Here is a 27,535-nt window from a genome sequence, read left to right on the forward strand (position 1 = left end):
CACACTCTTCCAGGCCCCCTCTGCTTGATGATAGGAGGCAGCTAGTACTCTCCCTTGCATCATGAGATCCAAGCATTATTTTTAAATCAATCTGATCTATAATGATGAATAATTTAATTCATGCAGGTAAAGAAAGTAACTTTTCAAACTGCAGTGGATGTCACCTAAATGAACTTGCCTGTGCCATGGAGGTCAGTACCAAAATAATTCTGCACAGAGGAATAAAAAGGAGGTGTTGTCCAAGAAATGTCATCAGAGTAAAATCAATCTCTATTCCAAAGACAAAATATCTCCCTTAACTTTTGTCTTGATTACTTTATATCTGTGTTAAATACCTATGAACAAATTCAGGTGAAGCAGTCACAGCTGAAAACCACTTACTTTCACTCTTGCAAAAATAGTCTTTCCAGCTTTTGAAAGACAAATATTTTCCTGGAAATATTCCAGTATTAAAATTTAAAGTAGGAATCTGTTTTAATTTAAAATGTCTGTAAAACATGCTCTATCAAAAGAAAGAGAGTAGGCTATCCAGCTCAACTTCCCCAAGTTGTCCCAGGCAGATATAGGTACCTATACAGATTTATACCATTCCAACTGTTTCACAGCCGATACAAGACTCCCTGACATTACATTCTCTTACCCACACTGTTTTTAAGATCTGTAAATGAGACACCACTTCACAGTGTAGAAAATTATTCCAGAGTCAGTGCATTTTGTCTACTGAATGGTTTCCTGATGTTCAGATTATGTCTTCCTTTTCTCAAAATAATGTTATCGTTGCCATATCAAAAACATGTTCCTAAATAATTCACTCTCTCCTACTCCTGACCAGCATCAACTTTTGCAGCTGACCTTGTCTCCCTTAACCACTACTTGTCCAAATCACACAAGAAGGGTTTTGAATATAGTATCTTTGAAGGCTTTGTGTCAATCAAAAATTATGATCTCAGCAGTTTTTCAGCCATGCAGTAAATTCATGATAGAACTAAGCACCGAATGATCATAACACCTGTAACAGTAAGTCTTTGTCATCACTGAGAAAACTTGCTTTATTCACTGATGTCTACTACACAATCTGCTTTAAAAAAAAAAAAAATCATGAATTTTCAATTTGTCCCACTGGAGTTTGAGAGGCAGGATTATAATTTCAAAAAAATTACTACTTCAAAGGTCATGTATCCTGTTGAGGTTTTTTGCATTTTTCTTTAGTTCTTCCATAATTCAAGGAGAATTACAAAGACAACCATCAAGCATGCATTGAGTAAATTCATGGCTGATGAAAGTCTAAAGAGATATATATTGGCTCTTTTTAGCAATCACATTTCCAGAGTAACAATTTTAAATTGACAGTGATCTTCACATACATACTACTTGCACTCTTTTCTTTTTAAAGATTAGAGAGACTGTGTAACTGATGAGGGAACACTCAGCAGTCTCCTTAAAGCTCTGAGCAGTAACAAGGAAAGTAAAAAGGAAGATACAGTTTTCATCTGCTCTTCACGCACTTTGCAGTGCACACGTACATGCACACGATTTTGTATCTGTGTATTAATTAAATTAATTAATTAATATTTGCAAAGTGGAGCAAATATAAATATCCCAATGATCTGAGGCAGTCAATATTCACCTAAACTAGCCTGCTGCAAGTACTAATTCACCCAACATGACATTCAGATAATTGTATATCTAACTGCAATAGGTTGCTGGTAAGAATAACACCTGCTTTCAATATCCCACAATTACCTTATATACCACTTTGTCACCTTCTGAAAATGCAGGACAACTGAAATGTATGACTAATGGGGGATTTCATATTATTGCAAGAGAACAGAATCCTTGTACCACCCTTGGGATGACAATGGGAGTGGTCGTCATTTAAAAACTTTGAATGTAACAAGAAGGGTAAATATCCAAAAAACATTCTAGAGGCATTAAAAAAATGATAGCCAGATGTCACATTGGAAAATAATTACTCAGAATTAACACATATAGCAAATTAACAAACATAGTGTCAGATATTCTGTGGGTATCGCCTTTCAGTTTGTTTTCTTTTTTTTTTTTTTTTTTAATGTTTCCACAAGCTACAAAATCCACAAAGACCTAATCGGGCCAATCAAACAGGAGCAAACAGTTCAAGTCAAACTCCAGTTACACAAAGGATCTAAGCTCAATAATCTCCACAGACAAGATTTACCATGGATGAAAAGTGTCACTTTCCCTCCCCATGGTGTCAGATTTCCAACTCTGAAAAATTCAAGTTTGGCCAGATAATTTTTGGCTGCCACTAATTTAAAGCAACTCACTGGTAAAAAAAAAAAAAAAAAAAAAAAAGACACAAGAAAAAAGAAACTCAAAACTGAAAACAAACAAAACCACACACCCATACACATATATTTATATGGGGTTATATAAATATATAACTTTCACATTAATATGTTGGCATTTTATTTTCATGTTTCTACATAACTCACCTTCAGAAAACCTGTTCTTCAATACTCAACAGTATTTTGTATCACATAAACTCAAAAATAAGATTACATTAGATGCAAAAAGGACTTCCTGAAAAAGTATTCATGGAGAAGGTGACAGAGGGCATAAGTTAGAGGAAAAAAGTCTGAAAAAACCTTATCCATTCGTAAGCAGGAGAGAACTTCGATCTGAATCTGAATTTAAATTCATGAGAATGAAAAGTGCAAAATCAGTCATTGAAGAGAGAGATCACACTAGCTGATGGGGTGAGGGTATTATATTTTTGCTTAAGAGGTTATTCTGATTATGACATATCTGAAGGAGGACTTCTGCCTTCAAAAGACTATTGAGAAACTTGATTAAAACAATTCCACATGCCTTCAATATGTTTTAGAGAGATAAAATCTCGCTCTTCCTACTCACTCAGATGAAGCAATTGGGCTGCTTTACCATCCAAAAATCATCACCAAAGTGTTGGCCCATCTGTTACCAACACATGGAACCCTCCCTTCAGACTTGTTGCAACAGAATTTCAAATCCAATCCTTGTCTCAAAAAGTAGTAGTTCAAGACCTTTATCTCTGCCTCTCCTTGTGCTCTGTAGCTCTGAGCATCCAGCAGCACCTCTCTCTGCCTTTGCAGGAACACCCAGAAGTTGCCTGACCTTTACAGGTTCATTCAACATTTCAAGCACTGTTCAAGCAGCTTTTTTGCTGCCCTACCCCCATCAGACCACAGGTGTGAGGAACTCCAGCACCAGCCTGTGTCAGCTAATTACCCAGTAATTAGTTTGTCATAAATATGACAAGACACATAGTTCAAGACCTTTACAGGGAAATCTAGAGCCAATTTCAATCTGAACCAATTCTCAGAATATCAGGAAGTAACCTCATGTTACCAGCTGGGGTAACTTCATCCACAGTCAGCCTGAGAGATGTGTGAGCCCTAATAGAGTCTACAAAGATTTACAGTTAATTGTTTCCAGTATCATGCCACTACATTTAGCAGAGCTTGTGTGACAGGTCACAAACAGGTGTTTTCAAAAACAAGAAATTGTTGCTGACCTACCTGGATCTTAAATAGAGCAATTACATCAATGCTGAATCACTTTGAAAAATCCAGCTGATATGTCACAAAGCCTCAGCTCCTTCCTTAAAAAACACCACCAGTAATACTGAATGTCTCTCCTCTGTTATTTTTGATGAATAGCTGGCAAGTCATTCAAACAAACATCTCTTCCCCTATCATTTTATGCTGCCTTTCACCATCACATCACAGGCAAGATGATGAGGTATTGCTGCAATGTGAACAATACGAGCAGATTTTAATAGAACGTAAAAAGAAGACTTTCCTTCCCCACACAAGAAAGCAAATGAGTCCATTTTGGAGGAAACTCACAAGACACCAAGGTAAGACCACTGAGCTTGGGTCTCCCAAGGAAAGCGTTAGTCTCATGCAGTGTTAAATTCTTGGAGCCAGGTCCTAACACAAACATCAGCATTTTTCTGACTTCCCTCAAGTCAAAATATTGAGATGCTAAGCTAGACCATTTGGATAGCCTAAGATTTTTCACTGGCTTGCTCAACAGGCCCAGATTTCTTAAAACAGACTCCCTTTCCTCAGCTCATTTTAAGCCATCCTAATTTTCTGGATCTGCTGCCAGAAACACACATCACCACACCTTGGGTGAGCAAAGCTGAAGGCTCAGCGCCAAGTGTTGCAACCACCAAAAACTAGTCAGTGCAATATACGAGGCACAAACTGTACTGCCTCTGTTAGATCTTCCAGGAGCTCTGATAATAAATCTTGAAAATCTTTAAAATACTTAAAAGATTCTTTGCAAAAGGAATTAATCACATTTTTAAACCCTCATTTCATTACCTTTTAAAAATAAACTTACAAACATAACTGAGCTGTCAGAGTGACATCTTCCTTTTCTTCTTTGCTTACAGAAAACTATTGCAGTCTTGCTGGTGACACATAAGATCAGATTATCCTACCCAAGAGCAAGAAAAGAAGGTGAAAAACTGGCTTTCTTCTTAAGAAAGTAGAGTTGGAAAAGAAAGATTTATCAGTAACTGAGAAAAAAGAAAAGTTGTTGGACTTGACCACTTTAGATTCATGAAAATGAGACGCAAAGGTTACTGCCAACAGTTTCCTCTTATGAAAGGAGACTTTGTTTGTTTAATTTGTATTGCAGCAAAGCTTGACAGACACCTGCTAGTGATGTCTCCTGTCAATTGAACTAATGCACAGAAAAGGGCTGTCTTAGGAGTAACAATGTTACCTCTTGCTTAAGAAGCAGAGACCTGTAAGACCAGATGACTGAGCCCATTACCGTCTGACCATGACACAGGAGAAGGAAAGAAGATGTCATGGTCCTATGGTAATGTGGACATACTGCAATATACAGATGGATCTGCTTTTTTTATATACTCATGCCAGTGTATTGAATGAGATGACCACAAAGGGGAACAGAAAGGGCTGATGAAAATATATGCAAGCCAAGTGCTGTACTCCATGTTACTAAATAAATACCTCGGAATTTTCAAATACCAGTATTTGGACTAGTAAACGTCATATTATCATTCGAGTCATCTGCACTCTTGAAAGTAGTTTCCTTCCATTTTTCATCTTCCACGGTTGAAGTGGCAGCTTTTCTTTCATCCTTCCTCAGAGGTTTTTAAAAAAGCTCCTTGTTCCCTCGATATTTGATTTCTTGGTATCAGAAGCAAGAATAGCTTTTCCCCAGATCAACTCACTAGCTGAGCTGAGTCCATGGAATTTAATAAAAAAACCATACGCCAATGATTGTAGCTATAAAAATCTTCTTCTTCTTAATAAGATTATGCATGGGTACTTAGTATTTGAACAATAGCTATTACAATGTATGTATATTGTTACAGACAACAGCAAAGATCTAAGAATGATCAGTTAAATACATTTTCTTAAGCAACCATTTTTCTAAGACAAGTATGAAAATCTCATAAACTTTCCCCTGTCTGTGCTTTGGATGGCAGTGGGAATAAAACTGTAGCAGCAGCTACACACTGGCCACCACACTGTTGCAGAAGTCAAAGGAGTTCATATCAAATTTTGTTGCCATCATGAACATCTGCGAGCTTGCAGCAGATTAATATGCATTAGTCCAGTACCAAAACATTTGCATATCTCCTTCTGGTGAGATTCAACAAAATATACTTTAAGAGAATTTATGTGAATGAGGTGATGAACAGTTTTTAAATCGCTTCTTTCGTTCCACTGCAGTTTGCAAAGCCTGAAGAATCAAGTGTTTATTATTCAGGATATTGTAGCAGCACAGGTTAAGCAGCTTATTGAAATTCTCTTCGCTATACGTAAGCAGACCAGTGCCATACGGAGCAGTACAGTTGGACACGTCTACTCTTCCCTGCTCCATCTCTGTGGGACTGCGCTCCACATCTGAAATAGGAACACAGCAATGTTATTGATGTGGAAAACTGCTACCAAGCAATGCAAAATACCCAGTTACAGACACACGAAACTGAATTATCTCCTGAAAATGATTGAAGGTTTAATTACTGCATAGGTACTATGTCCGCTGCACTAACAAAATATACAAGCTTGCTGTTTGACTACAGTTACAGCTGATCCAGAAGTGATCGACTGAACAATTTTTCCATGTAAAATGTTTTCCTCTCTAAATTAAAGTTTTGCAACAGAATATTTCATTTTTTAATATTTGGAATTTTGTATGTTTAACTTTCCAATTGAGTACTGAGATGATAGCTCTTATCTACCAACTGGTAGAAAATTATGCCAGGAAGCTCCTGGATTGGGAATCCTCCCTCTCAGGCGGCTGAGATTTTAAGCACATGCAGCAGAATACATAAGATGATGAACTGCATGAGGTCTTTTCCAATAAGCTGATACATGGATTTCTGTTCATTTTTTGAGGAAAGTTTCCTGGATCTTACAAAATTAGCAAGAAAAAAATTGGAGATGAGCCATGCAAAAGTACTCATAAACTGAAACTGAATTTGCCAAGTAGGTTTTTTTTCTGGTGAAACAAACAAATTTCTTCTATTGCTGAACTAGATAAAACAATACAGCAATTTTTAAAAAATTACAAGTATCAAAGCAGCTTGCTACCCTGGCAAAGCCTTTGCTCCATCATATGTTTTCAGTGCTTTCTGTTCTCAATTCTTTTTTATGTAAAAAAAAAATAATAGGAGAAATTCTACCTTTGTTAACCAAGTAAATATCATATCTCTTTACAAGACTGTCTGGTGATAGTGTTAGCTACCAGTGGATATAACTTAGTATCTGCCTCTTCTCCTTTAATATCAAAGGAACACAAACTGTTTCAGCTGCCAGATAAGGGGGTTTCCCTCAAGGTATAGCTATTCATGCTTTTAATTTTGAATCTCTTCAGTCCAATCCCCGATTAGTTGGCCAACACTAAATGCATCACAACAGGACTGGGAACATACTAATTTAGCCAACTCAGAAGCTTGCAAGTGTCCTGTTTTGGAAGAGGAACAAATTCAATGAATAAACTGGATGTGACAACCTCAAAAAATTATTAATGCTGTTAACTTACTTGGTGCCTTGTATTTTTGGAAAGTATCACACACCAGTGGAAAAAAGGCCAAGATTGGTGCCTCTAAGCTATCCTCAAACACATAGCACTCCTTCAGATGTTCTCGGTCTTCCTGGCTCAGCTCTGTGCTGGGAAATGGGATACCATGCTCCAAACAGTACTCTGAGAATAGGTCCAGCGGCTGGTTCAACGGAGAGGAGAGTTGCAACACAAAGAGAGGTTGAAATAAGATTACCAAGCCCCATAACTGTTATTTTGCTGCCCTAGGCAATCTGGAATTGATTTATATGTTTATAAATAATACTAAGTAAGCACTGGAACAAGCATATCATCTTGATTTTAATAGATTCTTGGTAATAAAAATTTGGTTGATTAGCTAACACTTTAAATTTTCAAAGCAAGGTTATTGTTTTCTGAAATTTATGTGATATTCAGAGCATTTTTGTGATTTAGAGGATTTGGGTAGGGAAATTTTGATTACACATGGCATCTCTGATGACAGGTTCTTAAATGTTTGCATTCAGTGCATCTAACAATCTATGTCTTCAAATCCTCTTACAAATAAATTGCATTCATTTCAATCAGATATGCCCCTCAAGTTTCTTCAAACAGCAAAATAAATGCCTGGGTGAAACTTATGCCAACACCAAGAGTCACACATAAAAGAAAAATTCCAAGTTTTCATTCAAAAATTTCAAAATTATGTATTAACTAATTACATTGTAAAAGTTATTTAACTAACTGTGGTGGAACTTGGTACCAGAATGACAGTCTGCAGAGACGCATAGAATAGGACATCTGTGAACTTCTATTGTATCTGTGTTCATGTGTATGTCCCAGTAAGATAATGAAAACAGTCCTGACAGAAACATTATGGTCACAGTGTTGAGTAGTATCACTAATACGATCATTTAACTTAATTAAAACCAGACAATTTTCGAGGGGGAAGAGAGAGAGAGGGGTGGGGGGGAGCTGTGGTAGTTATTCAGCTGCTGGAGTCATACAGATAAAGAATCACTGCTTCAAAACATCACCAGAGTCTGTGATCCTCCACTGTAATTTAAATGCAGAATGACATCCACTTTTCTCTCTGGCCTCAGAATGGGTGGGCAGCTGGTGTTGATGAAGAAGGCTGTATCTATCAGTTTGAGGTAGTCACCCATTTCATTTAGCTGGTTGGGAGAAGAATCCAGCACTGTATCTGAAAGTCAAAACTTGTATTATTAATTACTGCAGGACCAAGTCCATTTCTTTTCCAAATTAGCATAGCAAAGGAAGAAAGAAAAGACAGTCCACATGTATTAGTCTTTGACACAAAGCCCACAGTTAAATATGTCTTTGACATAATTTTAGCACCAATAGCTCAACTCTGAGATCAGTAAGAGGGAGCAGTTTTGAGACTTGGCTTCATTCAAAATGATACGTTATGCTGCTTTTTCAACTGGTATAAATTTGTGGCTATTCCACTACTTCCATGGAAGTTGCAAGTGTTTCTTTCATGGCTTTTCTTAGGAAGAATTCAAGCAAGCCTACTGTGGTTTCTCCAAGACAGAAACAAGATCAGCAATAAATCATCTCGGGTTCAACAAAACTAGTTCCACAAATATATTAATCAAATAATACTAATCAAAATTTGCCTTTATGATAAAATTTATCAAGTATTTGTCCTCAGCAAGTATCAGCACTCAAAACATCTTCAAAGAGGCATCTAAACCAATTTACTATTACCTTTCCACATGCAAAAGCTCTCATTCTCTAAATATTTTTTATGTAGCTGCAAGCCCTTGAGAAAATTATGGTAAGTTGAAACCACTGGCCGTCCAGTCATCATTTCTCGAAGAGTATTAGAAGGGTAACCTTTGGGAATGGATAAACAAGTTGTCTGTTCATGAGGCTTCTTGGGCAGAGCAGGGTGCTCCTCTGGAGAAAAAAGAAGAAGAGGGTGTATGTCTGCATTTGCTTAGAATGTTTCTCTGATACTAATAACAACAAAGAAAGGAGTGCTGGGCAGCCAAACCACTGTGGCCACCAGCCCCATCTGTGATTGAGTGCATGCACCATCATGCACAGTGTTCTGGGCAGAGGTGCATTTCAGTGTCACACCATCACCTTGTTGTTCCCTGTCTGGCCTCTCCCTCCCTAAAAGGCTTCTAGTAACCCTCTTGTGACTAACAACACTCCCCAGGGATGTTGCACAGTGAGCAGCACAATGTTTTTTCCTGTTTCCAGCACAACTGTTTCTCTCCTGCTTTTCCTTCATTCCCAAGGGCTTGTTGTCTCCTAACCCAGAAATAGGACACAAAGACAAACTCTTTACCAGATGTGAGGTTTCACATTTCAGAGAAGTGTGAAGAAAATGCAGATACAAGAGAAAAATAATCTAAATAACTAACCAATGTCATGCTTAGTGTCTCGGGTCCATCTGTGCCAGAAATCCTCCGAATGACCCGAGAGATAGACAGCATCCATAAAATTCTGGGAAAATATATTACTCCATGTGCCTTGAAAATTTAAAAAAAAAAAAATATCATACTTAATACTCGCTTGAATTTTTAGAGCACAGCTATGGCAATCTATTTGGATTTACTTTCTGGTTTAGTTATTAAGTACTATGAATTCTCACATCAATATCAAATGCCATGCCATTTCCCATAATATCTGGCTTAGGACCAGGCCATTTTAGAAACTTGGCTGTGTATAACAGTCAGGTTGTGATTTTAAATATTTCAGATGATTGGTTCTCGTGTGTGTGTGTATGTGCACATGTGAGCGTATACATATGTTCTATTTTGGTCTAACCTAAGATGTTTAGCAAATTAATCACATTTGCCTCAAGAATTTGTTTCTTTTTTTGTCACTTTTGGCTCGTTCATTTGAGATTGAAATTACATTAGATACATTATCTGGTGTACAAATGCTGCTACTTGCAGATCACCTCTGTGCAGCAAACTATAAAGATGATGTTTTTTGGAGATAGCAAATTACCTTCCAAGAAGCAGATGTGGGACTCTGGGATCTTCTTCATCCGATGACCCATGAAGAACTCACTACCAAAATCTTCTGAACGAACAAAGGCCCCATATTTCAGGAGACCCACCTCAAAAGGTGTGAATTCCACCCACTCTGCAAATAAGGTATCAAAACAGATTTATTACAGCCACCTGAACACATGTAAAAAGCAGCTTAAAGAATCAAAATCTGGAAGGTCAAGGCCTATAGCTTCACCATGGTGGTGACAGACAGTTCAAACTACCATGTTTTGAAACAAACAGATGACCTTTTACATGCTCATGTTAGATACATGATGCAAAAGCCAAATTCACCTCCTCCACTAACACTGTGAAAATCCATTCAGGTTGGGGTTCAGATCTATTTCTGCACTAGGAAGCAAAAATTTGGGCTGATTGCTAAGGCCCTGCACAGGATGTGACATTTTTAGTTCCTCTGAGTCAGCAATGACACCAGCTACCATTCATTCTTAAGACTACCAAAATCACAGCTCTCTTGGACTAAAAGGGGTTGTGAGGAGTAGGTGGGAACAAGAGAGAAAAAGAGCAGCAGTGGTGGGTCTCAAGGTTGCCAGCAAAAGGCATGTCCATCTCTCACAGAGGAGTGTCTACAGCACAGGTATCTTCCTTCCACAGTATTAGGATTCATGTTTTTCATGCAAGTAAGAAACCAGGTATGAAGACAGGGGGAAAAGAAATTATTTAAAAGGTGTTTTGGTTTGGACTTACAGTAAAAGCTTTTGGCATCTAACCAGACTTAAAAGGAAACTCTTTAGAGGTATAGAAGGCTATATGATAATCTTTACCTTTAAAATCCAAAGTGCTAAAGTTATCCTTGACATTGAGGGACAGGTATACAGGCAGTGGATTCTGGCCCCGATTTACTGCTAGTTGCTGATCTGAGAGTTTTTGAGTACTTTCCTGTTTACAAAGAACAGAATTCATTGTAAAAGATGAACATGATGCATAGATCTAATACAGTATCCAAGCATGGTCTGTCAATGAAATATCTGCTAAACCTCAACAACTTCAGTTGTTTGGCCACACAAATGTCTTCGGGTGTTATCTGCCACAAGCCTTCACCAAAGCACTATCACTGATGCTCATGGGAATTTTGTCATGTGCTGGGACAGGGCAAAAATGTGAGAAATTTGTCTGTACAGTCACTAGGATATGACTTCCTTTAAGGAAAAAAAAATATTTAGCTGTCTTGGAGGTGCTGCAGAGAAAAGTCAACCAGGACCCATTTCCTTCAATACAGTTTTGTTTGCTTATATAGGTTTATATTGCTGTGCCTGAACTTCATTCTGTCAGAGCCATCCTTGCTCTATGTGTTACTAGAATGATCACTTGACTTGAAAATAAAGATGAAAAATCAGTTTCCTTAACATTTTGAATTTTTTATATGCTCAGACATCTACCCTAGATGCTTACATTTTAGTGTTACTGTGCTGTTATTCTTCAAAAAAGTCAAAGAATGAGCCCCTCAGAAGTCTTGAGAACCTCTCCTGTAACTGAATCCTGAACCTTAGATATGGAAAGTTAGAAATCCTCTGGAATATGTGATATATATATAATATAAAATACCTGATGATGTAGCATACGATTAATGAAGAGTCCCCATAAATCTGTAAAGGACAGCTTATGCCCCTCTTGCTTTCTCTCACAAAGCTCATTTTCATAGTATTTCATATCATCCAATGAGAAACAGTGCAGCTTGCTCTTGATCACGTGTTTCCTGATATCACTAATTGGCCCTCTGAGATCCTTCTGTGACCAATTTGCATCTTCATATAACTTTGACATGGTCCTGGATAGAAGAAAGATACTGTGGGTCATGACAGGGTACATGACAATTCATTTGGCTTATTACACACAGAGTTGGGTTTTTTTCAGGCTAGACAGGGCTCTTGCTCACCAACTTTTACCTTAGAAGAGCAGTTCAAAGCTCAGGCAGAATTTAGACCATACAATGATTTCTTTTTGCTGCACAGATACATTCAAAATCATCCTAGCTTGTTTCTAATCAGAATCATAAGGGTAATAAAGCAACACTAATAACTTAACACAAGCTTTTATTAGGTTTAGCCTTTCATTATCCAGGTTCAAGCCACAGCTTCTGTCTGAGGCCAGCTCCCTCAGCTGCATCAGACACTGTGTGAAACATTAAGCTGGAGTTCGGCAGTGAATATTGCCCTGGCCAAGTGTGAGAGCCCCCTCCTTGGGCATGCAGCAGGTGGGTCACCTCAGACTCTTGGCATACTCAGGGCCAGACTTGAGCTGTCAGTTCCCAGAGCTCAGGCAGATTCCAGTCATCCCCTCTCATCTCCACACCACTTGTTCTAGTTCTGTCTCATGTATCTTTTTAGAACAGCCCTCCAGAGGCAAAGTGTTTCTAAATCCCTCAACCCCCCTAGTTGTGCAAGGCAGTCAGCACTGAATGTTCTGATGATTCACCACATTCCATATTTCTCAGGGGTTTTCTTTTAAAGTCTACTTTTCAGAGATGTGTAGGAGTTGACAAATACTACAGGAGGATTTCTGAAGTGTAACATGCAACTCATCATGGCTAGGCTTCGCGAACGAAGATTTGGTGCAACTAGATAACACAGTTACAGGTAAACCACCCTGGCTTGTGCTTTTTTCTTTTAGTTTCTGTAAACACTTCAGTGCAATTATAGAAATACTGTAGTTTTCATTCAATTTGTTTCTTGTAACTAGAAGAAATAAGGGCTACAGCACTACTAAGTAGTCCCATGAAATGAGTGCCAAAAGGAAGCCAAGCATCGTGCTGGGTAAATTCATCAGCAAGGCAAATGTTCCACCAGGTTATCACTTTGCTAACACAAATGGCAAGCACAAGCCCAACTTTCCTTACCATGTTGTGGCAGATAAACCACTGATGTATGAGATACAATCCAAAACACCTAACTCCTGGAGAGCCAGAAGACTGCCAAACATAGCTGTCATGGATCGCACTCCCCCTGCTGAGGTCACAACTGCCACCACTGGCACCTGCTCAACACAAAGAGTTGATCGTCACCAGATGAAATAGAGAAGTAATGGCCGTGCAGAAAAAGTAACAGCAACACCTGATTCAGGTAGGTTTTAATTTAATTCACCCTCTTCATGGCAGTGCCTAGGTGTGTATTTGAGTTATGTAAACTTTAGTGGGACTTAGTGTATGCTGAAAGCATTTTCCTGATCAGTGATGCTTTGGTGAGTCAGAAGCTCTAAGTATGGTTCTTGTATGGCATAATCTATTTTCAGATTTTCTCAATGTTTTTAATTTTTCCTCATCTTTTTGCCTCAAACCACATTTTAAAATGTGAGGTTTTAAAAACTGAGGTCAGAGGAGCAGAGCAAAAGCAGCCTGCATATTTTTTTCTTCCTCTGTAACATTGCTATTCTCCAGGCAGATGGTGCAAAGCTTTATAGATTTAACACCATCTTTCTAACCCAAATTACCTCCACCTTCCCCGATACTAATGCCATGTGTATTGTACTTTCCTCAAGGATGCAGCAATTCTGTTAGACACCCTCCCTTTTCCCCATAGGTAGCACTCATCAAAAACTGAGACAACAAATATTCAGTTTTAGGATCATATAATGCCACTACCTTTAGTCTTGTGTTCATTGTATTTTACCATCTGCCTGGGGGTTCTGGTTTGTTTGGGGTTTTTTTAATTAATATGACTCAATAGTTCTTTATTCTGATTTAATAATAACAAGTTCTATTCTACTTGTTATTTAAGTTCATGAGCACTTTGACTTGATTGACAAATGCTGTCCTGTATATAGAATCAAGGCTTGGATGTGCTGGGACCCAAACAGAGCAGTGGAAGAAATACCACACAGGCACATTCTCTCGGACTCCTGCTCAAGCACCACAGCCCCATAGCAGATTACTGTCCTCCAGTAACACAGCAGCTACCTCTGAGTTCAGGGATCCCCAGGAGAGGAGGAAGCAAGAGGTAACAGTGAAAAACACATAAGACAGATGCTACCATACCAATGTGCTACAGGAGAGTTGCAGCCTTCCTCTATAAGCCTTATATAGCAGCAGAGAAAAGTACCAAACAGGAGAAATGGTCTCAGTCTAAGCAATCAGATTTCCCCAACCTTGGTTATACATACCTTTATGTCAAGAAATATGGTCTTTGGGTGCCCCTGAGTGAGGATGGAGGTTGGCAGAGAATAAAGGAGCTATAACCAGCCTCCTGACAGTTCCTCTTTCATACTCTGTGTCAAAAATTCTTGGATATGGTCTTATGTGCAAATGACAATTTGGCCTATATAATGTAGTCTAGAATACGTGGAAGAGCTATATGGGTACTCATGCAAGTACATCATATCCACTTCTTTCAAAGTGGATCATAATGCTTCAAGTTCCCAAGATGTTGTCCCACATACCTCATCTTCCTGCAGGTCTTCATCGAGATGAAGAACATTTTTCAGAGCAGCAGCAACCACTTTCTTCCTTTTACAGATGAAATCCCGCTCTTCTGCGCATAGATCAAACCCCAACCGCACATCTAAATTTTTGCAACTAGAGCATAAGAGCAGTACAAGACATTACCTGCAGGCCTTTTCTAAAGCAATAACAATAAACCAGTTTAAAGAAAGGATCCTTCCCTGCACATGAAGGTTCTCCTGCGCAAATGAAGGAAGGTATATGGATGTCACAGACACCCTATTTCTGCCTTCCTGTGGAGATTTTAGGCCAAAATTATGTCCTCAACTATTTCACACAATCATAAGGAAATTAAATAAATAAAATTATCTGCTTATTAAAACCAAAGAAATTAACTGAATTCAAGCTGTTTCACATTGAGCTCTGATATCTGGACACCTCTTCACATTCTCTTGCTATGTATATGTTTCCTGAAGCACACAGAGAGTGTAAGCAGTTATTTAAACTTAACACACTTTAGGCAAAAGGACCCTAATATCAAGTTAGGCTTATCTCTACAAAAAACTTGTGCTGCAACTACTTCAGTCAGAAGATGTCTTTTAAGTGTGTGTCTTAATATCACACTTAATTAAGTGTGTACATTATTATAAATATCATGTGCATCTTCATTAATTCCATAACTTATATTTTCACAGGGCTACTGTTTCAGGGGTTTTTTTCAACCAAAAGATTATTTTGCCTCTTCTCTGAATTCAGTAGAAATCTCTTGTTTATCATCCACCTGCAACTAAGGCTTGCAATGTAGCTAACTCATCAGTAGGGGGTAATGTTGCCCTTCAGAAAATGTCTGCAAGTCAGTCAATAAATTTAGTGTCTATGTGTTTCATTGAAACGTGTCAGAAATGTGTTACACATAAAGGTGTATCTATTATAGGTAAAGGTTATAAGATACAGGGATTCTTAAGTATCAAAATTACAAAGCACCAACATTAGGAAAAACATTTTGACTGGTTATACCCCATGAGTAGCTACCACCTGTTCTGTTCTAAGGGCTTACCAACCAATTCAAAAGCTTGCATCATCTTACTAACCCTTCCCCCATCTTTAACCAATTACTATCTTTATTCTTAGTTTTGAAATGAGCTACTTGAAGACCAGGAATCTCACAGAATATTCTAACTTGGAAGGGACCCACAAGGATCATTGAGTCCAACACTTAACTGAACAGCCCACTAAGGGATTGAATCCACCTGTAGATTCCTTTCATCTAAAAATGATATTATGAAAGGATAGGAGATGGCCTAAGTAATCATTCAAAAGAAATAAAAGATTTACCCATGTTCCTCGTTCACAGACACTTCATAAGATTCCCCCTGAAAATCAAGAATGAAAACACCATAAATATTTCATAGAACTGAAATTTTTCAAAAGCAAGTTTTACAGTATTAGTAATTATTCAAATATATAGTTTAATGATATATCTTTGATGTCTTCTTAGGTCTTCAGCACACAATCATCACTAGGATCCTGCTTTTAAAATACTTTTAAAGCAATCAGTAATTCTGACTATCCTATTTTTTCTTCAAATAACAGTTGTATTTCCAAGTGTATGCAGAGCTTAACATACATATAATTCAGTTAGTATATTTTTAATAAAAAAATTAATACCTGACCAGATATTACACATATAGTTTACACTTGTTGAAAGAATTCCAAATGCTGTCAAAGGATACTCACTCTCATGACTGTCACTTTCTTTCCCAAGTCCAGGGAATGGAGAGGCACAGCCAGGGGACTAGTTACACCCATTCCCCTTCTAGCTGAGCCATGCTGAAATAAATAGGGGGGGGAAATGTTATAAGGAGAAAATTATTTATAAACCATAGGTACAAAAATACCAGAGAAGGGTTAACTCATGATGCTTCTCCCAAAAGTTACTTTAAGTGTTATCACCATCCACAAGCAAAACATACACAACAGAAAACATGCTCCTTTGGCAGTGTCATGAGCAGTCTGGGCTGACTGTGCTTGATATAGTGGAACCTAGTGGTTTCACTGCTTCCCCGTCTGGAGTGAGGACCTATGGAAACATCCTGGGTTTCTTCATAGGATCCTTTCATTGTGAACGTGAAATCTCTGCCTAAGAACAAGAAGCAAACCACAGAGAGATGTTAACTAGCCCTGAAAAATAAGAGATAAAAATGCCCCAAGTAAAGTTTCAGTCTTGGACTGCAATGTTTTTCCTCCCCCCTAACCAGTGTGCACAAGGGCCAGACTGATAAAGCAGAAGGCTGGTGCAGCATTGCACCACACAGTGCATAGGCAGCTTCTCCCCTATGCATCCCCTGCCCTTACTCCCTCTTCCTGGAGCCTCATTACTATCTCAGGAATTCTAAGCCTTGGTGCTCTTGGGCAGTCAAGCTCCCCTTGAGCTAATCAGAAACACTGTCTGTTCCCACAAACTTCTGTCACCTAACAAACTGCTGTTGTCTAATAAGCAGCCTTGGAACCTTGACTTTGTCTGAATCACAGCCGAGGTGGAAGAATATTATTGTTACTGGACTTTTCAAGGAAAACTCTGCTAACTACTGACACAGATGGCGGCCAGGATGGAAATTGAATGATGGCTAAAGCCAATCATCTTGAGACCTTATAAACAGCAGTCCTAAGTGAGGCCTTTTGAACTCACCTGGACTGCAGCAGGCTGCACCAGCATCCCCATCTAAGCAGGATGCCTTTTCCAGCTCTCGAGTTAGTGATACTTAGAGGACTGATCCCAAAAGCTGGCAATAGGGCCTAGGCCGATCTGTCCTCTAGGCTCAGTCTTTCATCCACTGAGAGACGCAAAGGCATCTGACCGTAAGTATTTCACTGACCTCCAGGAGAATTTTTAACAGGTACCTTTGTCCATACTTATTTGTGTGCATGCATGTGTGAATTGATTTAAATACCCCACAGCAGGTGCAGTATGAATGTTAACATCTTACACTCATAATTAAATTACTTACTTTAGTGTTTACAGCAAATGCTATTGAATCATTTTGTAAATGTTAAATTAGACAATTATTAAGTGCCACTAAATCCTTTAGGGATAAGCTGTGATCAAGTCTGAGACTAAGTTTGGCAAGGAGGTCCACTCTGAACCTCACGACTCAAGGGAAGGGTCTCCCTAACTCCTTGGCACCCTTACCCTTTTCCATCTTTAGCCTTTTGCATCCCCAGTCTCCACATAAATAATTTTAGACTGATTCTAATCTGATTTTCCTTTGTGTGTTTCATATATGTAGTAAGTAATAGAGTGAACCTTGCAATCAAATTTTCTTGCACTTTTGCAAATTTATATTAAACCTGCTTTAGCTGATACCTTTGCCAGTGATTCCTTAAGCAATCTAAACCATTCATTTTTGACACCCTGCCAAGTGACAGAGAGCATGTGTTAAACCAGTGGATGCCACTAGCAGCATTCACACTGCCTGAGTTTCCACTGTAGTCTTTGCCCTCCTGAGAATTGTGTCTCCCTTATTTTGCTTTCTGTTCTCACCACAATATTTCAGTTCCATCACACTGCAGTGATGTTTCCAAGTCTCCCAGCCTTGGGAGAACCTTCACAGTTTCCCTTAAGCTACACAGTTATGCCATCTTCAGAGGATTCTCACTATTAGCAACTAGGTAATTCAGGAAACACCTCAATCCCCAAGCAGCTCTGATGCAAAAGAGACTAAAACAGATCAAGTATTTATCTAGATTCAGCTGCATTTCCCATAGCATAAAAAGCAGTGACAAACAATTTAAATCAGTAACCTCACCTGTGTAAGAGTTCTTCATTTTTGTTTCATTCACATGTACTTCCAAACAGGAAACTTCGCGAGACTGGAAAAGATAAGCAATAAAATCACTGGTCACAGAAACAGTTCAGGATTCTCACTGAGGACCCTAGGGATCCTACAGAAACACTGCATTCAGCCATGATAGTCTATGGACATAAAGAAATTGTAGAAGCAGATTATCTTTTATAAATATTGCAAGCAATACTGTTGTCAAGGGAGCCAATATAATAAGAGATCTGTCCCACTACATTTAAATACCATTCAATTCCCAACAGTTAACACAAGAAATTTTTCTCCCTAGCTAGGCCATGCTTTAAATTTTATCTACAGAAGAGTGAGCTGAAGGATACCTACAGCTCTGCAGAACAACTGGACTGATGGGCCTATACTTGAATACCTTTCAGATGAAGGTGAAACTTCCCAAGATGCTGCTGCATAAGAGGAAGTAGCAGCAAAGGAGCATCACACACTTAGACATGGTATGAATAGAACCTTTGGCTCCAGGGTAGACATTCGGTAGTCAACCTTGCAGTCACATTGGTTCACTCCCTTACCAAGTTTCCTTGTTTACTGCCATGTCAACACTGAGCACCTCACTGGCATTGTGGCAGAATGCTGGTCCACTACAGCCCCAAACAAATTCAAAACTTCAAAACCACACCTGTGTCTCATCTGAAACAGAATAAAGGCTATGCCTAAAGGCATAGCTATTCCAACCACATCCTTCAGTTCTGCCCTATCATAAGAACATTAGAATAAAAAAAATTACCACTAGTACGCCATTAGTAATGATCTTCTCAGATACACCTGGGCTGAAAAGCAAAACCGAAAAGGTTTATTTAAAAGCGGGTATATAAAAAATAAGCTTTTAAAAACAAATAGTTCTCTGAGCTCAGTTTTTCTAGTTGGCAAGTACCATCAGCACTTCTATCTTTCCCCTCTTTCTCATGGTCACTGTTAGGTCACAGTCCCATACCTCCCAAGGACACTCATTCTTTCTTACCTCTCCTGATTAGTATCATCTCTCCTCAGGCTGAATTACAAAATAAACACTCTCTCTCAGCTATAAATAATAAATGAGACTATCACTCAAGGAAGGATTTCACCAAATTCAGGAGAGAAAAGCAACCATGGGAAGATGTTGAGATACAATCTCTGAGCACCAGTATGTGGGGCCATTTTCCCAGTGCTGCATTACCACTCTCTAAAAATGCAGTTTTCTGATGACAAATTCTGTAACATTTAGGCTTTACTCACATGTTTTCCAGTAGAAATTCCACTTCTAGTTCTTCCTGGTTCTGAAAATAAGATTTATTTTTAATTTAAAGAAAATGAATGAAAAAATATTTTCCTTTGATAGGGCTCTGATGAATTTTTTATAACCCTCTCTTGCAAAGTTTTTTTATTCCCACTCTGTCCACATCATAATGTAAATGGATGGAGTCTTCTGTGACCACCCTTTCATTTCAAGTCTCCCCACCGCTCGACTGTTTACCAACCAGCTCTCCCCACAAAAGGAAGAGAATTAAGTATCACGGAATAGGGAGTGAAGGTCCCATTATGCATTTATTAGTAGGATAAGACATGAGTCAATCAATGCCAAGAAAGGGAGGTATAACAGGTGAATAATGTAGAACATACTTAAGAATGAATGGACTTAGTATGGTGAATAAATGAGCAGTGTGCCTGGGTTAAAACAAAATAATTTGCAGAGTATAGTGATTAAATATTAAAAAAAAGGTGGGAGAAGGGACCAAGTTGGAAACTAAAAACCACCAGGGTGAAGGGAAGAAGAGAGATGACTGGAGCTGTGAAGGGGAATCAGGGAAAGAGCTCATGAGAGACAAATCAAGAATATAAGAACAAGAATAGCAACAGAGAGAGTAACACATCAACAACACAAGAAGGATTGAATAACTGTATTACTTCACTCCAGCCATTTGCTGCTTGCTGTATGGGATACTGCCAATCCAGGAAATATCACACAAAAAACATGTATCAGAGAGATCTTCTATATCACCCACAGGGAGGAAAACACTAATTATTGGAAGATATAAATCTCTTTATGATAAGTGATGGCAACATTTTTTCATTCATATTCAGAACAACTAACATTTACTGCAAAATATTGCTTTTCTCTGGCTGCACACATACTTGAACTTTGTGAAATTACTGTGAAAATGAAGGCAAGTGTGATAATGCAGCTGCCATGGTAAAATCATCACTACAGCAAAGGTGAAGAGTAAATTTGTATTTATTAGTTCACATCAGTGAAGGAGACATCTCTGATGGCTCCTCTGAGGGCTGGATCTGTGGTATGTAACCCAGCAGCAGATGATTCTGCTTGCTAATTTCTCCCAAAGTTTCTGTTTCATGAGAACTAGATTGTTTGCAACAATCTGTAATAGAAGGCTGGGACACAGATTTTAGAAAGCAGTCACCTTGCACGGATGCAAGAGAGACTGTATAAAGTATCAGATTGTGACCAGTCTGTACTATCCAAACTCAATGACAGTCTGTTTCAACCTTGTCCAAAGAACAGCAGAAACAAGGTTCAGAAGACCATGGTTCAGAATACTTGCCTAATTGTGCTTTCCTTATGTTCCCACTCTTATTATGATGTTTTACACACACTCATACAAATTATATTTCTATTAAGTCCCAGTCACGTTTTTGTGGGTGAAAAACCCAGAGCATAAAAATGCAAAGACTTGTTAGGTCACAGTGAGCAAGAGGCATAGCAAAGCAATCCTGTTGTTCTGACATTACCCATCTGACCTCCTCAGCCCTTCTTCTAGGATACGTTGATAGATGAAAGAAATCATTATGGGGAGAGGTGTCAGTACAACCTATTATTAAGGTTGCCCAGCCTGTTCCATTACTAAGTCACTTTAAAAAAAAATAATCCTAAGTCTTCCAAAACTCCACGTACAGACCATAATCTGTGATGCCTCATAGGCATCGATTCATCATGATTCAAAGAGGGACAGCTTGACCAAGACATTCCTGAGACACAGCTCACTTTGTCTGACCTCCCCTGCTTCCACCTTGCTAAACCAGTGGGTTAAGACAACCCAGCACATGCCTCAGAGCAATCTCACGGCTTGAATCACACCTCAAACAATATCAGTCACATCAGGCTTTTTCTAAGGAAGGCTGTAGCCAGCTGGAACAGGTTTATTAAGCAATCCTTAGTAAGGACTGGCCTTCTAGAAGAATAGTTAATAAACACTCTTCAAAGCAATAGTAATACAAAAAACAGGCAAGAGGATTTTCCAAAGAGCCTGACACAGTGGTTTAGAAATAAATGGAGCACACCAGTTCCTAGGAACTGTAAACTGAATCCCTTGTCAGAGGCATGAAAAAGCCCTGAAGTTCCACTACTACACACCCTCCAAATAGAGAAGATGCTACATTTTCAGAAAGTAATCTGAGTATGTATTCTGCTCTCTTAAAAGATGAGTTTGATTTCTCCACCTGTCCTCTTAGCAACTTCACCCACATAACATTTAGTAAGGTACTCTTTATCTCCAGTTTAATACAATCAAACACAATATTCTTTAAGATACAAGCAGCAAGTAAAACTCTTAGGTCAGACACTGACCTAGAAGAAAAAATAAAATACAGATGAGATTCTCATTCATCAAGGCCTGTCCATTCTGTGCTGGCTCAGCCATTCTAAAAGAAATTTTTAATCCTACAGCAAAAGAGCATAAACAGAGTTGCTGAGACTTTTTTCTTAAAGTCATTTATCAGAAGGAGAAAAAAAACCTAAGATACTATCATTAGAATGAAATGCTTCATTACCAAGCACATTATCTGAAAGAGCAGGACAAAATTCCTAATGAAGCTGAGAGAAAATACCCCCTAGCTGCCTGGAAAGGGGTCAGGTTTGTTCCCACCCCTGTCAGTCTCCTACAACAGCAATGACATCCCTAATCATCAGCTTCTTCATTTTTTGCTCTCTCTGTTTTTAACTTTGTATATGAATCCTTTTAACAAAGTCTTTCTGTGTGAGAACAACTTTAATGGGACAAAATTCTGAGCAAGAGTATTATTTTATCTGTCCACTCACCTCTGTATTCAACTCAAAATTCAAGTGAATTTTTTCTCCAGGTTGGATTTTAGCTACATCAAAGCGAACAGTCATAAGCTGATCATCTGGTGTAAAAATATCCTCATCACAGACAGTCATTTCCAGGATGTTCTGAAGAGAGAGGCAGAGAAGGAGGTAAAATATATATTCTGGGGCTGCTGAGCCCAAAAGGAAGCTCTAGTAAGAGCCAACCTGCAGACCTCATGTTGTTCAACGTGGACAGACTCCTGAGACAGTGTGGAGCTCAGCTCACAGCCCCTGCGGCTCAGACTGCAGAGTCAGGGACTACCTTAGAAGAGGTAAGTCATCAGATCTGGCAATGAACAAGAGGTCAAAGGACAGGCAGCATTAAGTGACAGGCATGATGGTAACAGAACATGCTGTTTATCAGATCCTTTGTGGATTCACAGTTACCACCTTGAGAAATTTTGACATTTCAGCAAAAAGTAATAAAAAAGGGAAAAAACTTAGCCCTTTGCAAATAGAAGTTAAAGCACATGAACAAATTCTTTTAACTGGATTTCAATTGTAGGGATTTCCCTTGCAGTACCTCAAGGCTCAGAATACTCATAACAGCATGAGAAGATGCAGCACTACTATACCATAAGATGCTGACCCTCTCTCTAGGCCTTGTATCACTTGCACTCTGACTGCTCATCTGTTTCTGCTAACTCTACAAACATTTTAGCAGTTTTTTACAACTGTTCTGGGACAGAAAGAAGCATTCAGCTTTATTTCAAATGTTCCATAACCTTCTGAGCTTACACTCATTTTTCCTGTTACCATCCTATTCTTCAGTGTAACTGAGTTCAAGCTGTGTGAGCCTCAAGACTCTCACAAAGAGCCTGCACGCAGCAGGTGAAGATGCCCCCTTTAGAAAGCACCTGCTCCTTCTCATAGCCACAGATCCCACCTTTACTTGACTTTGTATCACGAAGTGGAAAGTTTCGTTCCAGACAGGATTCCTGCAGTTGCGTACAGTTCTTGTCCGGGCTTCTTGACATGAAGCTGTCGGTAGCCACAGCTTGACATAGCAATCAGTTTGGCTGCCTGTGTTAACAAAAAGTTGCTTGATTAGTACAGCAGTACTTTGTTATTATTTCTTTTGCCCAATCAGGGATAGAAAATATTAACCTCTGAGAAGTCCTAAGTATTTCATTAAATACAAAGGAAAATATTCTGGGGTTAGAGCTATTTAACTTTTCTATTTACATTTATGTCAGTTTCAAACAAAAGCCAATTTAAAGCACTAATTCTATTTGATAACAAAAGCCAAAATATTTAAGTCTTCCATCTCTTGTGATTTTTTTTACTCCTATTTTCAACTATTTGCAAGGCTCCAAAAAAAAATTATGTACAACTTCACTTCCTGAAATGTCTCTTTTTAAAATAAAATGAAGAATTTCATTTTGGGGATTTTTTGGACCTGGTTCTAATTGTAGTGCAGAAGTCATCCACAACGATATAGCAATGAAGAGACAAACACAGCAGCATCCAACACAACTACTGATTATTCCTGTGTCTTTCACAAAGATGCCCCTTTCAGAAAGGAAATGGGCAACCTGTGGATAAAGGGGCACTGAAGAGTTAGGAGAAAGGAAAATATCACAGAGCAACCAGTTAAGGGAAGGATAACTACTTTCCCAACACTGAACTTCTATTTAGCTTCTGTTGTTAACTGTTTTCTAGATTATTTTGAGTTTAAATGAAAATTAAAACAGATACAACTTCTTCAGCCAAAAAAAAAGAGATATTATTGTAATCCGAGCAACAGGTGCACAAGAGCATTAAAATCAGATGGTAGTCATTTTCTTGCTAACCTATAAGCAGGCCATCAGTGATACTTACACAGATCTGCTTTGCGGACATTTCTCATGCTTATAATTGTTACAGTAAGCCAGCACAACTGAGGTACTTCCAGCTGCAGAACAATGAAAAAAAGCCTTAATTATTAGCAATATTAGCAAATAACTCAGATATAAATAACATAACCTATTCCATAGCATCACAAAGGTCAATCTCTCACTAATGTAGTGAATATGCTTTTATTTTAACTATTTGAGACATTTTCTGAGAAGAAATACTTCCTTTTTATTTGACATTATATCATGTCAGATTCCAGTTATGTTTGAGATTCAGTTGTCTAAAGATTTAGGTTTTGGAGGTTAAGTTTTCATGCAAGGAGTAGGAAGAAATATCACAAGATAGTTTTCACCTAAAAAGTCATTCAATAATTGCCCATTTATAGCCCAGCTACTTTTAAACTACAGGGTTCACTGCTTAAATTTCAGGCTGAGTGCAATAGATTACAGCAAAGCACTGCCCAGTGTGCCAGCTGGGGACAACGAGATGCCCTCATTCCTCCAGCAGGGACTGCTGTCCCATCTGCAACGTAACATTTCTGCAGAACAGGACAAGACACCCTCTATATTAGAATGCCCTGGTCAAGATATCACTGCTACTGGCCAATCTGGCTATGGGGTATGTAACACCATAACGTTCTTCACTATACCAAAATACCTGACCCTTAAAAGGAAATAAAGGACTAAAAGAGGGCAAGAATAGTTCTAGAAGTGAACAGTCCAGTACAGGATTCCAAAACTCTTCAGTTATACCAGCACAAAGCAGACCAAAATCAGAGATTTCTTCCAGTTCACACAATGGACAGCTCCCTATAAGGCAGCTCTCGCATTTCAGTGCAAATTTGAAATTACATAAGATTGAAGAAGCTGTATTGTTTTCTCTTTTTTGGCACTCTGTGACACTGAGTAAAGATAACCTGTCATTCATAGCTAGGGTCTTCATTATTCAAAATGAAACCACATTAACACAGCATAGAGAACTTATATATGTATATAAGCCAGGGTTTATTAGAAAACTAGAACTCAAGAAAACAGGAATCACTAAAGCTTCAGCAGAATTTTTGGCAGCAGTGTTTCTGGAGACAGAGAATGAAAGGAGCATACGATCCAAATTGCTGAAAGGTCAACTTTACATCCCAAATACAGAGGATTAATGTTTCATTCTCAGCTATAGTACCACCCATGTCCAGGAGTTTGGAGAAAACTCATTCATGAGATGGCTTAAGTACTAAGCAAATATGCAGACATAAACCTAATTATTATTCTATAGTGCTAGCAGTTAGTGAATTCACTGTTCTCCAAGATCTATTAAAGATTTAGCCTCATACTTTTGCACCTGGGAAGCAGATTCAGGAAACTCAGGAGGGAAAAAAATACATCATACAATTTTTACTTTTTGTTTAAGTTATTTAATATCTTTTCATCCAGACATTACTCAGAAAACAGAACAATTTCTAACTTATCCAGTATGTACCATATTCAGCACCTTCCAACACCTTTTACCAGTTCATCTTCATAAAAATTAGTGTTTAGAAAAGTGGCAGACACTTGAATAATTCATTTTATCTACTGATATGCCTCCATAAAGTAAAGGAAAAACAATTTAAAGACTAAGCCTTGGGTGTTACAAGATATGATTACCATCATGTAATGATGCCACAATAAACCAAGACTAAAATCCAGCTCTCCCAGTTCCTTGCCCAGCATTTAAACCACAAGTTCATTGCCTTCCCAATCCGTAAGTCATGGAAAATGTTCTGCACTCTAGAGAGCATACTCACAGAAGAAACAAATATTCCCTTAACCGTTAAAAAAATATCACCTCTCACAACAACAACAGTTAAACTTAGGGAGAGACAGGAACAGCTCATGGAAGATTGCAGGTAGCACAGCCATCCTTTATACCCTGCAGCTTTGTCCATGCAACTGTACAGTACCTCATCTTCAGCGCTATACGGCCTTTCATGATTCCTCCTCCTGATTCCAACCTTCCTGTGTGGGTTTGCTCGGATGAATCGATCCTGGGGACAAAGAGCCAAGAGAGGGACCGGTAATAAAACCCAGCAGTCATTTTCAGTTTCTACTCAGATACACCATGGCAGCATCAGGGGGCCCTACCGTTTCTACTCTTCATGATAGGATACATCTCCATCTCACCAAGACCATCTATCTGCTGCTTTTACTAATAAATTTGCCCACTGTAGATGCATTTTACGTTTAAGGATCAAAATTCCCCAAGCACTTGCTTTTCATGAATCTCAACCAAGACACTCAAACAGATCCTCCTGCCCCACCGCTGATTTTCTCTTACCAAAGGGGAATAGGCCGATGATCCCATTTTCTCTGCTTTATAGAAGGCAACACTAATGCTCCAGTCTGTATGCCTCCCAACGCATAGATGCTCCTGGACCACAGTATTTTCAAACCAACTGTGGCTGGGAAGAAGAGCTGTATAGATTGAGTCACAGCTCCACCTCCCACTGATTTCAAAAGCAGAAATGATGCACTTGTTCTGTGCCACAAAAAGACTTGCCTTTTTTTTTTTTTTGACAACACGTTAATTTGGGGAAAAGAAGGAGATTGTTCGAACATTCTATCATAGCCTAATCCCAAAATAAAGTAGTTATCCACTACTATAAGGTTTGAATAACCACACACAGAGGGATATCCTGAGGTAGTTGCAACCCTCACAAACTAGAAAGGACCTAACAGAACATTGCAATTATTTATATCTACTGTTACTTTCTATAGTCCTAAAATCTATACCTGTGCTTTAACACCATGGAGCAATGTGGACATTCAAACAGCAGCATTCCAGCTCCCACCAGCTTTTCCAGTCAGATGCACAACTGCAAGAGTTTTCACCAAGTTCATCACAAATTTCAACCACAACATGGAGGCTGGCTCTCAGTCAGTGGCAAAAAGCTAAAGAAAACAGCTTCTTGCTTTCTTCTCTCATTTCTGTTACCTATGGGATGTTAAGGGCTCAGCAGAGCCAGAAGGATCTTTTGTTATTGAAATGTTTTTAGTAACAGTGCTGCCTTCAATTACATTATGTTAGAAACTCATGTAAGCTTTAACATAAATAACAGCATACAATTTTTTTCCAAAATATTTAAACATCCTTGTTAAAATTGTCAAGTCTGATTTCTTTTTAATTATAGAATAATTTCCCACTCTTTTTCTGTAAGAGCACTCACTACATAAAAACAAAAGTACCTAGTACTATTACTAAAATATGAAAACAGGAAGCCAGCTATTGCATTAAATATTATTAA

At 38.5% G+C, this 27,535-nt stretch overlaps 1 protein-coding gene across 1 annotated transcript; it reads right to left on the bottom strand.

Annotated features, from left to right (window-relative positions):
- Positions 1–1,807: 1,807 nt before the first annotated feature.
- LOC135415807 (cytosolic phospholipase A2 epsilon-like) lies at positions 1,808–27,408 on the bottom strand. Its single transcript, XM_064658125.1, has 21 exons — positions 26,569–27,408; positions 26,195–26,278; positions 24,244–24,316; positions 23,309–23,445; positions 22,375–22,506; positions 19,557–19,597; positions 19,069–19,111; positions 18,279–18,342; positions 16,446–16,612; positions 16,210–16,302; positions 15,808–15,845; positions 14,472–14,607; positions 12,937–13,073; positions 11,646–11,868; positions 10,865–10,979; positions 10,036–10,173; positions 9,444–9,551; positions 8,779–8,970; positions 8,085–8,251; positions 7,051–7,231; positions 1,808–5,909 (listed from the first exon to the last, which is right to left on the bottom strand). Exons 1-21 carry the CDS (start codon positions 26,593–26,595, stop codon positions 5,671–5,673), a joined length of 2,535 nt encoding a protein of 844 aa, XP_064514195.1. The 5' UTR covers positions 26,596–27,408; the 3' UTR covers positions 1,808–5,670.
- Between the last annotated feature and the right edge of the window lie 127 nt (positions 27,409–27,535).

Source organism: Pseudopipra pipra, chromosome 6, assembly GCF_036250125.1.
Source record: "Pseudopipra pipra isolate bDixPip1 chromosome 6, bDixPip1.hap1, whole genome shotgun sequence".
NCBI classification, from domain to species: Eukaryota; Metazoa; Chordata; class Aves; order Passeriformes; family Pipridae; genus Pseudopipra; species Pseudopipra pipra.